Below are 16,512 nucleotides of genomic sequence, written 5' to 3' on the forward strand. Positions count from 1 at the left end.
TGCAGAGGGACCTTGACAGGCTGGACAGATGGGCAGAGTCCAAGGGCAGGAGATTTAACACATCCAAGTGCCAGGTTCTGCACATTGGCCACAACAACCCCATGGAGTGCTACAGGCTGGGGTCAGAGTGGCTGCAAAGTGGCCAAGCAGAGAGGGACCTGGTGGTAGTGGTCGATGGCAGGCTGAACATGAGCCTGCAGTGTGCCCAGGCAGCCAAGAGGGCTAATGGCATCCTGGTCTGCATCAGGAACAGTGTGGCCAGCAGGAGCAGGGAGGTCAGTCTGCCCCTGTACACTGCACTGGTTCGGCCACACCTCGAGTCCTGTGTCCAGTTCTGGGCCACTCAGTTTAGGAAGGAGGTTGACTTGCTGGAGCGTGTCCAGAGAAGGGCAACAAAGCTGGGGAGGAGTTTGGAACACAGCCCTGTGAGCAGAGGATGAGGGAGCTGGGGTTGCTTAGCCTGGAAAAGAGGAGACTCAAGGGAGACCTTATTGCTCTCTACAACTACCTGAAGGGAGGTTGTAGCCAGGAGGGGGTTGGTCTCTTCTCCCAGGCAGCCAGCACCAGAACAAGAGGACACAGTCTCAGGCTGCACCAGGGGAGGTTTAGGCTGGATGTTAGGAAGACGTTCTATACAGAGAGAGTGATTGCCCATTGGAATGGGCTGCCCAGGGAGGTGGTGGAGTCACCATCACTGGAGGTGTTCAGGAGATTTGATGGGGTGCTTGGTGCCATGGGTTAGTTGTTTAGGTGGTGTTGGATGATAGGTTGGACATGATGATCTTGAAGGTCTCTTCCAACCTGGTCTATTCTATTCTATTCTATTCTATTCTATTCTATTCTATTCTATTCTATTCTATTCTATTCTATTCATTCTCATGTTATTTGAACACAGAAGCCACAATATTAACTTGGCCTGCTTTGCAATACCTGAAGGGAAATAACGCCTTGGTCTCAGCACTCTGCTCTGCTTTATTGAATTACCAGGGTAAGGCCTCAATTTTTTAAGACAACAAAACTGAGAGGACAGCAGTACATAAAGTGGTGGAGAAAAGCTTCCTGAAGGGTTGTTTCTAGAGGGTGGATCACTTTGCTGAGCTGCAGATTTCATTAAAAGTCTGCACAAATTACATTTTCCAAGTAACAGAGTATTCTACTGAGAAAAAAAGAACAAAAAGCTACTAAAAAGTTTATCTTGCAATACTGAGATTTGCAGGTATTCAAATTCACCCTCCAGTGGCAGTAATGAGTTTTCTGTTCACGTAAGAAAGGGACATGAAGGTATGATACTGTGTGGGGCAACTTTTGAACTTCCAAATGCAATGTTCCTCATGACAATTGATGGTATCTGCTCCGAAGGGTACACAATCTGATGCTTAGCACAGGGGGCAGCAGTCAGGGGCCATTTGGAATGGAATGGAATGGAATGGAATGGAATGGAATGGAATGGAATGGAATGGAATGGAATGGAATGGAATGGAATGGAATAGAATAGAATAGAATAGAATAGAATAGAATAGAATAGAATAGAATAGAATAGAATAGAATAGAATAGAATAGAATAGAATAGAATAGAATAGAATAGAGCAGGTTGGAAAAGACCTTCAACATCATCAAGTCCAACCTATCACCCAACACCATCTGATCAACTAAACCATGGCACTAAGTGCCCCATCCAGTTTGTTCTTACACACCTCTATTGATGGTGACTCCACCACCTCCCTGGGCAGCACATTCCAATGGCCAAACTGTCTTTCTGGGAAGAATTTATTCTTAACACCCAGCCTAAACCTCCCCTGGCACAGCTTGAGACTGTGTCCTCTTGTTCTGGTGCTGGTTTCCTGGGACAAGACACCAACCCCCACCTGCCTGCAATCTCCCTTCAGGGAGTTGGAGACAGGGGGGTTGGAACTAGATGATCCTTGTGGTCCCTTCCAACCCTGACTGATACTATGATACTATACTAATTTGAGACTTTTTCTGTTTATTAAGATAATTCTCAAAGGCCACAGTGAACTGTGATTGGTTTGGTTACCCTGCTGTCTCCAAAGGCATTTTCAAAGCATTTCTCTCCTTATCAGAGGAAGCAAAGAATGAACTTTGGAGATAACCTAAAATAAACATGTTTTACATAGCAATTTTTATCTTGTTGCTTTGTTGAAATGATGAAAGGACCTTGTACTCAGGGGTGAATCAAAGCACCAGATTTCATGATGCTAGGTATCCTCAGACTGTTGTCTCTCCACTTCCTCCAAATCTACCTACCTCAAAAGCATAGCCCCACACCAAGATATTTTTGTGAGACAACAGGCAGAGAAGCCTCTAATCACCACTATCAAGCCCTTAAATATGGCTTCTTTCTGACAGCTACTATGATGAACAGTGCTTCCCAGAATCATGGGCTTAGAGCTAAATGGCAGACACAATAAAGGCAGTTTAGGAAAACAAACAGTACCCTGTGTACCCCCTGCTCTCCAGACAGCTTAATGCAAGGCCACATCTGTTCTACTCTTTCATAACGAGGCATTAACACTTAGAGGGAAATGAGATTGCTTGCTGCCTAACTGCACCATCTAGAACACTAAATTAAGCCACCAATCCGAAGGCTGGTGAGCACTGACAGGATTTCCCAAGGGAACCACCCCACAAATCATGTATTTTCACAAGCAAAAGAAAGGATAGGATAGGATAGGATAGGATAGGATAGGATAGGATAGGATAGGATAGGATAGGATAGGATAGGATAGGATAGGATAGGATAGGATAGGATAGGATAGGATAGGATAGGATAGGATAGGATAGGATAGGATAGGATAGGATAGGATTAACCAGGTTGGAAGAGACCATTGAGATCAAGTCCAACCTATCACCCAACACCAGCTAATCACCTAAACCATGGCATCTTCATAATTTTTATTCTACTTCATTGAACATAGAATCATAGAACCAATAAGGTTGGAAAAGACCTCAGAGGACAATCAAGTCCAACCTGTCACCCAACACCTAATGACTAACTAAACCAGGGCTTCAAGGGCCACCAGCAAAACACGCCTACTTTCACTATGACAGGCTGGAGAGGTGGGCACAAGCCAACCTCAGGAGGTTCAACAAGACCAAGGGCAGGGTCCTGCAGCTGGGTCGAGGCAATCCCAGGCACAAATCCAGGCTGGGCAGGGACTGGCTGGAAAGCAGCCCTGAGGAGAGAGACTTGGGGGTGCTGGGGGAGGAGAAGCTCAACAGGAGCTCTCAGTGTGCACTTGCAGCCCAGAAAGCCAATCAGATCCTGGGCTGCATCAGGAGAAGTGTGGCCAGCAGGGCAAGAGAGGTGATTCTCCCCCTCTGCTCAGCTCTGGGGAGACCCCACCTGGAGTACTGCCTCCAGGTCTGGAACCCCTATGACAAGAGGGATGTGGAGGTGCTGGAAGGTGTCCAGAGAAGGGCCACCAGGATGAGCAGAGGGCTGGAGCACCTCTCCTGTGGAGGACAGACTGAAGGAGTTGGGGCTGTTCAGTCTGGAGAAGAGAAGGCTCCCAGGTGACCTCATTGTGGCCTTCCAGTATCTGAAGGGGGCTACAGGAAGGCTGGGGAGGGACTTGCTCAGGAACTCAGGCAGTGATAGGACTAGGGGGGAATGGAATGAAGCTGGAGGTGGGGAGATTCAGGCTGGAGGTGAGGAGGAAGTTCTTCCCCATGAGAGTGGTGAAGCCCTGGAATGGGTTGTCCAGGGAGGTGGTTGAGGCCCTGTCCCTGGAGGTGTTTAAGCCCAGGCTGGATGAGGCTCTGGCCAGGCTGATGTAGTGTGGGGTGTCCCTGCCCATGGCAGGGGGGTTGGAACTGGATGATCCTTGTGGTCCCTTCCAGCCCTGACTGATACTATGACACTATGATACCATGATACTATGATACTGTGAGTGTGTGTCAAGATAACAGAGTAGTTGAAATGCTGTGTTTGAAAGTTTGAACAAATCAGGGAGGCTTGCACTTGGAGCTATTTAAAGAGTATTTGTCTTCTTTACTCAGGAAGTATCTCCTGTTTATTTTAATGAAATACTTTCAGGATGTGAGCTCTTCCCTTGCAATTGAATTTACTTACCTTTTCAGTATCTATTCCTCTGGACATTGACCAGGTGGACACAATGTAATCCATCACACGTTTCACTCAGGCCTTTAGGGACCTGGTAGAGCTTCAGGAAGTCCCGGACGCTGTTGAGCATTTCATGGTACCGGTTTGTGTTCGCATACATCTGCTGGAATATGGTGGTCACGTTACCAAAAATGGTTGCATACAGAAGGGCTGTAAAAAAAAAGAAGAAAAACAACAGATGCAACACATAGCAAGTTGTGAGGATAAGGCTCTGTTCCACTGTGCTTTAAGACTCGAAATGCCAGGACCATGGAGATGCATGCTGTACCGGTGCTTTGCTAGGAAGCCCTGATAAGCACATGGATTCTATAGGTCACCCTCAGCACTATAAATGGAGAGCCACCACTTATGCAGGGAGAGGAGAGGAGAGGAGACTCGAGGAGAGGAGACTCGAGGAGAGGAGACTCGAGGAGAGGGGAGGGGAGGGGAGGGGAGGGGAGGGGAGGGGAGGGGAGGGGAGGGGAGGGGAGGGGAGGGAGGGAAGGGAAGGGAAGGGAAGGGAAGGGAAGGGAAGGGAAGGGAAGGGAAGGGAAGGAAGGGAAGGGAAGGGAAGGGAAGGGAAGGGAAGGGAAGGGAAGGGAAGGGAAGGGAAGGGAAGGGAAGGGAAGGGAAGGGAAGGGAAGGGAAGGGAAGGGAAGGGAGGAAGGGAAGGGAAGGAAGGGAAGGGAAGGGAAGGGAAGGGAAGGGAAGGGAAGGGAAGGGAAGGGAAGGGAAGGAAGGGAAGGGAAGGGAAGGGAAGGGAAGGGAAGGGAAGGGAAGGGAAGGGAGGGAAGGGAAGGGAAGGGAAGGGAAGGGAAGGGAAGGGAAGGGAAGGGAAGGGAAGGGAAGGGAAGGGAAGGGAAGGGAAGGGAAGAAGAGAAGAAAAGAGAAGAGAAGAGAAGAGAAGAGAAGAGAAGAGAAGGAAGAGAAGAGAAGAGAAGAGAAGAGAAGAGAAGAGAGAAGAGAAGAGAAGAGAAGAGAAGAGAAGAGAAGAGAAGAGAAGAGAAGAGAAGAAGAGAAGAGAAGAGAAGAGAAGAGAAGAGAAGAGAAGAGAAGAGAAGAGAAGAGAAGAGAAGAGAAGAGAAGAGAAGAGAAGAGAAGAGAAGAGAAGAGAAGAGAAGAGAAGAGAAGAGAAGTAGAGCAGAGCAGAATAGAGTAAGAGTAGAGTAGAGTAGAGTAGAGTAGAGTAGAACAGAACAGAATTAACCAGACTGGAAATGACCTTCGAGATCATCAAGTCCAACCTATCACCCAACACCATCTCATCAACTAAACCATGGCACCAAGTGCCTCATCCAGTCTCTTCCTAAACACCTCCAGTGATGGTGATTCCACCACCTCAAGCCCTGCAACACAGGAGTTCCTGAAACACAAATATTTGTCCACCAGACAATTCAGTACTATCCAAAACCTTACAAAGCCACAAGATGACAAAAGAGTTTTAAGACAAATAGCTTGACAGAAAATACTTCAGAATTTCATCTCTGCTTTACAGTGCCTGTGTTGAAATGTCATCAGTGACAGATTTCCAGGCTTTAAGTGCATTACCACAGTAGTAAGCCGAGTCATCCTTACCCACCTCAGTGTGACAACACCAATGCATCAAAGCAGAAGATGGAATATGTAATAAACAGCTACCATGGGTCAGTGATTTATAAATCTAAGTTTAATAACACATAAAAACTCACATTATGTTTCACGTTCTTCAGGCAGAAGAACAGCCAGGCCTGAGGAAAGAGCTGGAGCCCTCAAAGGCAGACTGCTGCACAGCCTGACTTCATTCAGTGCAGCCATGGAGCCAGCTAGTTCATCAAGAGGCAGTTTAATAAACACAGGAAAGACAAAAGGCAGTATTTCAAGAGGTGGAGAGGAGCAGATGAAAACACACAATACTTGAGAAGATCTGTCTGCTGAAGCCCAAGATGGAACACCAGGCTAGCAGCAGTACTGATGACCATATTTTGATGGCTTGCAGAGGATTGGGCTGAGGCACTTCCAGCCAATCCAGCCCTCAATGGGAAGGAAGGACAAGAAGCCTCAAGGAGAGCTTTCCTTTGCTCATCATCAGGTCAGTGGCACACGAGAGGCTGGCTATAGAGGGAGAGAAACAGGCAGATGGCAGATGTATCAATAACCACCAGTAAGTGCTCTGGCTCTTTCTTTTCCTGTCCTGCCAAACAGGCACTGAATTGTCACCATCATACTTGTTTGACTTGAGAGTGAGAAGCAATAAATAAATGAGAAGTCATAGTTATGAAACATAATACTCTGCCTTATCTAAATACTCCTTTTTGCTCTTTATTTCCTCCCTCACTCCTTCCTTAAAATTAATACATTTCCTCATCCCCTTCACTCCTTTGAGAATACAGAACATTCAGGTCAGTGTTACAGGCAAATATCCTTCAGCCAACCAAGATGCTTTAGGGTTTTATGACCAACCAAAAAAAAACCCCTTGATAATGTGCAAAGGAAACAGTACAGGAGTGTCCTTCCCCTGATCATTCAGAGATGCAATTTAAATTTAGATGTACTCAAGGCCCTTCCACTGCTAATTCTCTGCAGATTTCCTCCTTGAAGCTGTATCAGTTCTTTTCTTTCCATCAATTCTGGTAGAGACCAGCTTTTCCTTTTCCCAACTACTCCTCTGTACAGAGGAGAGAATAAATAAATCAATCAATAAACAAACACACAAAAGTCTATACACTCAGTTTTAAAAGGTGAACAGAGATACAGTGACCAGAAATGGATAGATTACTGTTCTCTGTTGAACTTGAGCTAAGCCATATCAGGAAGTCTGACTGCAGTGAGTGCTGACAACAAAGAAGAACATCTTTTAACAACAAATATACTATAAGGGCTCCTTAATCCATGAGTGGTTTGTATTTATCTTTCCCTAATTATGTCCTGTGCTGCTCTCTGTTACACAGATGCAAACCCAACACTACAACAACCTTAGGCCTTACTGACACAGACTTGTACCAGGTTCCCTGCCAGAAATCCATCCCAGGATCTGCAAAACTGCTAAGTCCCCCTGTAGTAATGCAAGGCATTAACAAACATCATTCTTCTGCTAGCCAATATAGCACCAAAAATAGGAAAAGGGTCACAAGCAAGTTTTTACTCTGCAGATTTCTGAACAATCATAATTGTGTGGTTAACATGCATAATTGCATGGTTAACTCCTGCAATCCGAACAGGGAGATCAGGGGATTAAGTCCCTTGGGATAGAATAGAATAGAATAGAATAGAATAGAATAGAATAGAATAGAATAGAATATAGACTAGACTAGACTAGACTATAATAGACTAGACTAGACTAGAATATTAATATAGAATATAGAATATAGAATATAGAATATAGAATATAGAATATAGAATATAGAATATAGAATATAGAATATAGAATATACCAGGTTGGAAGAGACCTTCAAGATCATCGAGTCCAGCCTATCATGCAACACCATCTAATCAACTAACCCATGGCACCAAGCACCCCAGCAAGTCTCCTCCTGAACACCTCCAGTGATGGTGACTCCACCACCTCCCCAGGCAGCACATTCCAATGGGCAATCACTCTCTCTGTGTAGAACTTCCTCCTAACCTCCAGCCTAAACCTCCCCTGGCACAGCCTGAGACTGTGTCCTCTTGTTCTGGTGCTGGCTGCCTGGGAGAAGAGACCAACATCCACCTGGCTACAACCTCCCTTCAGGTAGTTGTAGAGAGTGATAAGGTCACCCCTGAGTCTCCTCTTCTCCAGGCTAAGCAACCCCAGCTCCCTCAGCCTCTCCTCACAGAGCTGTGCTCCAAACCCCTCACCAACTTCATTGCCCTTCTCTGGACTCGTTCCAGCAAGTCAACCTCCTTCCTAAACTGAGGGGCCCAGAACTGGACACAGGACTCAAGGTGTGGCCTAACCAGTGCAGTGTACAGGGGCAGAATGACCTCCCTGCTCCTGCTGGCCACACTATTCCTGATGCAGGCCAGGATGCCATTGGCCCTCCTAGCTGCCTAGGCACACTGCTGGCTCATGTTCAGCCTTCTATCAACCAGTACCCCCAGGTCCCTCTCTGCCTGGCTGCTCTCCAGCCCCTCTGACCCCAGCCTGTAGCACTGCATGGGGTTGCTGTGGCCAATGTGCAGAACCTGGCACTTGGATGTGTTCAGTCTCATGCTGCTGGACTCTACCCATCTCTCCAGCCTTTCGAGGTCCCTCTGCAAAGCCTCTCTACCCTCCAGCAGATCAACTCCTGCCCCCAGCTTGGTGTTGTCTGCAAACTTACTGCTGATGGACTCAATGCCCTCATCCAGATCATCAATAAAGATGTTAAAGAGCACAGGGCCCAGCACTGATCCCTGGGGCACACCACTGGTGACTGGCTGCCAGCTGGATGTTTAGCTCCATGCCAGAAAAGGTAAAACAGAGTCCCTACTCTCTCCTATTGTTGCCCAGCTACATGAAGCCTAAAGAAAAACCCAGAAATGTGGTTCTTCATTTTCATTATGATGATGTGAGCAACCCCAGAGCAATTTCCATTGCAAATTGCAGCTACTATGCTCCAGTATGACAATTATCTAGGCAAGATTATTATTCCTGTCTAATTAATAGTTTAATTAAAAAAAAAAAATCCTCAGACTTGCAATCCTTAATTTGACATTAGATAACCACTTTATTACTATTAAAGACACATTACAACCAAGGATTCTTGCATCCTCATGCTGGGTAGAAACATTAGCATATTAAACATTGGCCTCCTCTGCAAAGAAGCTGTGTGCCTTGCCTTGTTTTCAAAGGAATAATGAAGCAAACCCAGTGCAGGACACTGCAGCCCCAGGCAGAAAGGTTTCAGACACACACCTTCTACAACAGGAGAATAGGTATAGTGTGGCCAGCAGGAGCAGGGAAGTCATTGTGCCCCTGTCCTCTGCATTGGTTAGGCCACACCTTGAGTCCTGTATCCAGTTCTGGGCCCCTCAGTTTAGGAAGGACATTGAGACACTTGAAGGTGTCCAGAGAAGGGCAACAAGGCTGGGGAGAGGCCTTGAGCACAGCCCTGTGAGGAGAGCCTGAGGGAGCTGGGGTTGCTTAGCCTGGAGAAGAGGAGGTTCAGGGGTGACCTCATTGCTGTCTACAACTACCTGAAGGGAGGTTGTAGCCAGGTGGGGGCTGGTCTCTTCTCCCATGAAACCAGCATCAGAACAAGAGGACACAGTCTCAAACTGTGCCAGGGGAAGTTTAGGCTGGAGGTGAGGAGAAAGTTCTTCACAGAGAGAGTCGTTCGTCATTGGAATGTGCTGCCCAGGGAGGTGGTGGAGTCACCATCGCTGGAGGTGTTCAAGAGGGAATTGGATGTGGCACTTGGTGCCATGGTCTAGTCATGAGGTCTGTGGTGACAGGTTGGACTCGATGATCTTTGAGGTCTCTTCCAACCTTGGTGATCCTGTGACAGTTGGGCATTTTATGAAAAGGCACAATCTCTCATACCTCCTCTCCATGAATGTCAAGATTCCTCACAGAAGACAGAGCCCTATCCTCAGCATTATAATTCATTTCTGACAATAGATAAAGAAAAAACACCTTGTCCCAAGCAATGTGGCTACCCATTTACAATGCAGCCTGTGTCACCCTATTTAAACCAGTGTTTAAATAATGTCACAGATAAAAGCATGGCCATTTTAATAGCAAATTACCTGCACAAGTGAATCATGAAGGTCATACACAGGTTGGAAAGGTCAGCAAATCCTCTGCTACCTTTACTGATATCACAAATAAGAATAGAGAAATAAATACAAGTCAGTGTAGGTCCCAGCTACCACAGTAAGTGATCTGGGATCTGGTGGTAGAATTACAAGAGGAAGAATTTCTGCCTGTGAGACTGAGAGGTTTGCAATTAGTCCAATTACAGATGTAAGTGCTGCACACGGTTCCTGGGATGAATCATCAGATTGATGATAATTTGTTGAAAACACACTCACCCCAAGCCTTTGCATACAAAATGTGTGCAGAACTATACAGCAACAAGTGAGAGCAACATCGGGTAGCGGACCTCTTACATCTTGTCCCCAAGACTTGCAGTCCTCTCTAAAACCAAACTGCCTTCAATTTCAGCTTCTGGAAAGTTCACAGAATCACAGAATCACCAAGCTGGGAAGAGACCTAAAGATCATCAAGTGCAACCTATCACCCAACACCCCATGACCAAACCATGGCACTAAGTGCCACATCCAATCTCCTCTTGAACACCTCCAGGGATGGGGACTCCACCACCTCCCTGGGCAGCACATTCCAATGATGAATGACTCTCTCTGTGAAGAACTTTCTCCTCACTTCCAGCCTAAACTTCCCCTGGCACAGCTTGAGACTGTGTCCTCTTCTTCTGGTGCTGCTTGTCTGGGAGAAGAGACCAACCCCCACCTGGCTACAACCTCCCTTCAGTGAGTTGTAGACAGCAATAAGGTCTCCTCTGAGTCTCCTCTTCTCCAGGCTAAGCAACCCCAGCTCCCTCAGCCTCTCCTCACAGGGCTGTATTCCAAACCCCTCCCCAGCCTCGTTGCCCTTCTCTGGACACATTCAAGTGTCTTAATGTCCTCCTTAAACTGAGGGGCCCAGAACTGGACACAGGACTCAAGGTGTGGCCTAACCAGCGCTGAGTACAGGAGCACAATGACTTCCCTGCTCCTGCTGGTCACACTGTTCTTGATGCAGGCCAATCTGCCTGTAGAGGAGTTCCACTTCAGTGAATCATACAATCAATAAGATTGGAAAAGACCTCAAAGATCATCAAGTCCAACCTGTCACTCAAGACCTCATGACTACTAAGCCACGGCTTCAAGTGCCACATCCAGTCCCTTTTTGAACACTGGTGTCTCCTCCACTCCACATTCCAATGGCTAAGAACTCTCTCAGTGAAGAACTTTCTCCTCACCTCCAGCCTAAACTTCCCCTGGCACAGTTTGAGACTGTGTCCTCACAACTAAACAAAACAAAACAACCTAACCACAAAAAAGAGCAACAAGAAGAAGGCAAAACCAAGCAAAGCAAAACCAACCAACCCACCCACACAAATTAAAACCAACAGCCTTTTACATGCTTAAGGACCAGGACTATCCTGTGTTAACCTAAATGCTATTCAAAGAGCAAGCCCCTGGATTTTCAAAGAGCAAGCATCTGCATTTCCAAAGAGTAGACTTCAATGTGCAATTGCACTTTTGTTTCACTACCAAGCTCCTAGTTCACAACAAATTACTGAGTTCATAGGTGGCTGAAAGCACAGCCTTGAAAATCTGTTTCATTATATCACTTCTCAGCGAAAATGAAGCATAACCTTAAATCAAGCACAAAAACTGCCTGCCTCAAAGGAATGCTTCAGATAACACATTGTGAAGTCACACAAAATTAACAGTGATCAGATAAACAGAGAAGCAGAAATTAGTAACTGTATGGATTATAACACAATTGCATAAGAAAGAGCACATTGTTTTTCAATGTGCAATTAGAACAATGTGAGATCTTACAATTGCTGGAGATTAGGGGTCTTGATTAGTGGTAATTATGCATACTTATGGGTAGAGGGAATGCAGTTAAAACACAAACACTGAGCTGTGAATTACAGCCTGCAAGCAAATACCAAACTGAACAGGTATCTGTCAACAAACTGTTCCCAACACCAGTCTTAATTGTGTAAAACACTCATTTTGAGGGAATTCTCACTTAGTATCATAATATCATAGTATCATTCAGGGTTGGAAGGGACCACAAGGATCATCTAGTTCCAACCCCCCTGCCATGGGCAGGGACACCCCACACTAGATCAGCCTGGCCAGAGCCTCATCCAGCCTGGCCTTAAACACCTCCAGGGACAGGGCCTCAACCACCTCCCTGGACAACCCATTCCAGGGCTTCACCACTCTCATGGGGAAGAACTTCCTCCTCACCTCCAGCCTGAATCTCCCCACCTCCAGCTTCATTCCATTCCCCCTAGTCCTATCACTACCTGAGATCCTGAGCAGTCCCTCCCCAGCCTTCTTGTAGCCCCCTTCAGATACTGGAAGGCCACAATGAGGTCACCTGGGAGCCTTCTCTTCTGCAGACTGAACAGCCCCAACTCCTTCAGTCTGTCCTCACAGGAGAGGTGCTCCAGCCCTCTGATCATCCTTGTGGCCCTTGCAGCCTTGCAACTTGAAACCAAAGCATATAAAGTAATATTTGCTTTGTGATTATCTATATAACCTCCCAGAGTAGCACAGAATTTAAACAGGCTGCCCCATTTTCTATCCAGACAGCTACAGAGCTGCCTGACTTGCTGCTGCTTAGGGAGCTTGCTGTATTATAAAGTTTCTTATTGGTAATATTTTATCTACCTTTTATTTTTTATTAATACAGTTAATTAATACCTTTTTTATTAATACAATACAATTAATACAATTCCAATTCCCACTGGCATGGGTTGCCCGGGGAGGAGACTTGATAGGGTGCTTGGTGCCATGGTTTAGTTGCCATGGTGTGGGAATGATAGAAGAATAGAATAGAATAGAATAGAATAGAATAGAATAGAATAGAATAGAATAGAATAGAATAGACCAGACCAGGTTGGAAGAGACCTTCAAGATCATCGCATCCAACACCACCTAATCAATTAAACCATGCAACCAAGCACCCTATCAAGTCTCCTCCTAAACACCTCCAATGATGGTGACTCCCCACCTCTCCAGGCAGCACATTCCAATGGGCAATCACTCTCTCTGTATAGAACTTCTTCCTGACAGCCAGTCTAAATGTCCCCTCGTGCAGCTTGAGACTGTGTCCTCTTGTTCTGGTGCTGGTTGCTAGAGAGAAGAGACCAAACCCCGCCTGGCTACAACCTCCCTTCAGGTAGTTGTAGACAGCAATGAGGTCTCCCCTGAGCCTCCTCTTCTCCAGGCTAAACAGCCCCAGCTCCTTCAGCCTCTCCTCACAGGGCTGTGCTCAAGGCCTCTCCCCCCAGCTTTGTTGCCCTTCTCTGGACACCTTCCAGCATCTCAACATCTTTCCTAAACTGAGTGGCCCAGAACTGGACACAGGACTCAAGGTGTGGCCTAACCAATGCAGAGTACAGGCCAGAATGATTTCTCTGCTCCTGCTGGCCACACTATTCCTGATGCAGGTCAGGATGCCATTGGCCTTCTTGGCCGCTTGGGCACACTGCTGGCTCATGTTCAGCTGGCTGTCAATCACCACCCCCAGGTCTCTTTCTGTTTGGCAGCTCTCAGCCACTCTGACTCCAGCCTCTCGCTTTGCATGGCGTTGTTGTGGCCAAAATGCAGCACCCAGCACTTGGATTTGTTGAATGCCAGCCTGTTGGACTCTGCTCATCTGTCCAGTTGGTCAAGGTTGAGGTCCCTCTGCAGAGCCCTTCTGCCCTCTAACTGACCAACATCTGCTCCCAAGTTGGTGTCATCTGCAAATTTGCTGTTGACTGACTCAATCCCCTCATCCAGATCATCAATGAAGATATTAAAGAGGATGGGGCCCAGCACTGATCCCTGGGGGACACCACTAGTGCCTGGCCTCCAGCTGGATGTGGCACCATTCACCACCACTCTCCTGCTGGAAAGCAGCTCCATGAAGAAGGACCTGATAGTGACGGTGGAAAACAAGTTAACCAAGAGCCAACAATGTGCCCTTGTGGGGCCAAGAAGACCAACAGTATTCTGGGATGCAGATAGGGGTTCTCCTCCCCCTCTACTCTGCCCTGCTGAGGCTGCAACTGAGTATTGTGTCCACTTCTGGGCTCCCCCGTTCAAGAAGGATGGGAACTACTGGAGTGAGTTCAAAGGAATGCCACAGAGATGATGAGGGGACTGAAACATCTGTCTTACCAAGAGAGGCTGAGATACCTGGGACTCTTTAGCCTGGAAAAGACAAGACTGAGAGGGGATCTTATTGATGCATAGAAATATCTAGAGGGTGAAGATAATGAGGATGGGGCTGGGCTGTTTTCAGCAGTGGCCAGTGACAAGTCAAGGGGCAATGGGTACGGACTAGAACACAGGAGGTTTCACTTGAACTTAAGGAGATCTGGCAGGGGCAGTTTGAGTAGATGACCTCCTGAGGTCCCTTCCAGCCACTACCATTCTATGATTCTACACCATTTCCACTGGTACAACACAAATTAGAATTGCTATATCTCCTTAGCCTGTACATCAATTCTCAAATGTCACCAACCAGGGGTAAAACAGTTTTTGAAGTGAAAATAAATTGCCAGAGGAGCTCTCCCCCATGCTGTTCCAGTGACTGTTAGATCCTGCTCTTCCCACATCTCTCAACCTCCCTCCTTCCTCTTTTCATTCCACCAGCTTGTACCTCTTCTAAGGTACCCCACAAGCAAAAGCAAGGCCATAGCAATGGCAAAGATCCCAGAAAGGGGATCTTTGGCATCTGGCACACTACCATCAGTTGAAAATCAGTTGAATGCCAAAGGGCAAACCAGAAAGATTGGATATGCCATGAGGGAGAGCAACATCAAGCCACATGGCAGAATCACTTGACTTCTGGGATGAAAGGTCACAGGCAAATTTTATTAAACTCTTAGTCAAATCCTACTGCAAATCTTCTCACACTCATTAACACATCACCCTGAAATCACCCTGCTGGTGACAGATGGGACACAGAAGGACCAGAAGGACCAGAGGTTCAGATACAATGGAAATGTTTCCCCTGCAGAAGGGCAGGTCAGCAGTGAGGACACAGTTGATAGGGGCTAAACAACAGAACATCAGAGATCATTTTTTTTCCTGTTCCCATCACCAAAACACCCCAAGAACTGCAATCACATGGAAGGCAGAGATGTAAACAAGGGAACAGCTGCTCTATGAAACCACTTATAGTTTCATAGTTTCATAGTTTCATTCAGGGTTGGAAGGGACCACAAGGATCATCTAGTTCCAACACCCCTGCCATGGGCAGGGACACCCCACATCAGATCAGGCTGGACGGAGCCTCATCCAGCCTGGGCTTAAACACCTCCAGGGACGGGGCCTCGACCACCTCCCTGGACAACCCATTCCAGGGCTTCACCACTCTCAGGGGGAAGAACTTCCTCCTCACCTCCAGCCTCAATCTCCCCACCTCCAGCTTCATTCCATTCCCCCTACTCCTATCACTACCTGAGATCCTGAGCAGTCCCTCCCCAGCCTTCCTGTAGCCCCCTTCAGATACTGGAAGGCCACAATGAGGTCACCTGGGAGCCTTCTCTTCTGCAGACTGAACAGCCCCAACTCCTTCAGTCTGTCCTCACAGGAGAGGTGCTCCAGCCCTCTGATCATCCTCCTGGCCCTACTCTGGACACCTTCCAGCACCTCCACATCCCTCTTGCAATAGGGGCTCCAGAACTGGGGGCAGTACTCCAGGTGGGGTCTCACCAGGGCTGAGCAGAGGGGGAGGATCACCTCCCTTGCCCTGCTGGCCACACTTCTCCTGATGCAGCCCAGGATCTGATTGGCTTTGCGGGCTGCAAGTGCACACTGAGAGCTCCTGTTGAGCTTTTTGTCCACCAGCACCCCCAAGTCTCTCTCCTCAGGGCTGCTTTCCAGCCAGTCCCTGCCCAGCCTGGATTTGTGCCTGGGATTGCCTCGACCCAGATGCAGGACCCTGAACTTGCTCTTATTGAACCTCCTGAGGTTGGCTTGTGCCCACCTCTCCAGCCTGTCCAGGTCCCTCTGGATGGCCTCCCTTCCCTCCAGCTGTCTGCTGCACCACACAGCTTGGTGTCATCAGCAAACTTGCTGAGGGTGCACTCAATGCCACTGTCCATGGCACCCACAAAGATGTCGAACAAGTAACTACCAAGGACTAGAGGGGTAGAAACATCTGTGCACCTCGAAACAGGCTGTGTACAGTGTTTAAGGGCAGAAAGGAAAGAGTTAAGATACGAAACAAACACCACAGACAGCTTCCGCTGCTGCTTTCCTCACACCCTTTCCTAACTGCAAATAAAAGCAGACTGCTGCTATAGCAGCACAGACCCCCAGGCAAATAACCTCCTGTCAGTTGGGAACTCTAAGCCACTTAGAGTTTGCCAGTTTAAGGCTTAATAAGGAATAAGAGAAATAAGTGCTGGTAAAACACCAAACCATCCAAAATGCTGAACTAGAGCATCCCTGAGGGCATTTCGAAACTGAAGGTTGGTTGTTTGGGGGGTTTTTAATCTTGCTTTAATCTGGTAGCACCCATAAGCTGGTAGCAACAGGCACAGGTGTTTTGGCTCACCAGAGTTTCACAAGCCTGAGCACACTGGGCAGCATAAATCTCCTAACAGGTTTTGCTTTTGCCTCCAGGGTGTTTGGGCTGAGATAAACAGCATGGTGAAACACACAGACCGAAGCTGAGAAGAGGAGCAAACTGAGCCAAAGTG

General features: G+C 47.4%; 1 protein-coding gene across 1 annotated transcript in view; it reads right to left on the bottom strand.

Annotated features, from left to right (window-relative positions):
- Positions 1-16,512, bottom strand: part of KCNH1 (potassium voltage-gated channel subfamily H member 1) — a gene marked incomplete at its 5' end in the record, with an annotated part of 229,949 nt that overhangs the window by 150,960 nt on the left and 62,477 nt on the right. The window contains 2 exon segments of the mRNA XM_068165140.1: positions 4,094-4,153; positions 4,155-4,294. Of these exon segments, the coding sequence (XP_068021241.1) occupies positions 4,094-4,153; positions 4,155-4,294 (200 nt within the window).

Source organism: Melanerpes formicivorus, unplaced genomic scaffold (genome assembly GCF_026170545.1).
Source record: "Melanerpes formicivorus ecotype bairdi unplaced genomic scaffold, bMelFor1.0.p_v2 SCAF_84, whole genome shotgun sequence".
NCBI classification, from domain to species: domain Eukaryota; kingdom Metazoa; phylum Chordata; class Aves; order Piciformes; family Picidae; genus Melanerpes; species Melanerpes formicivorus.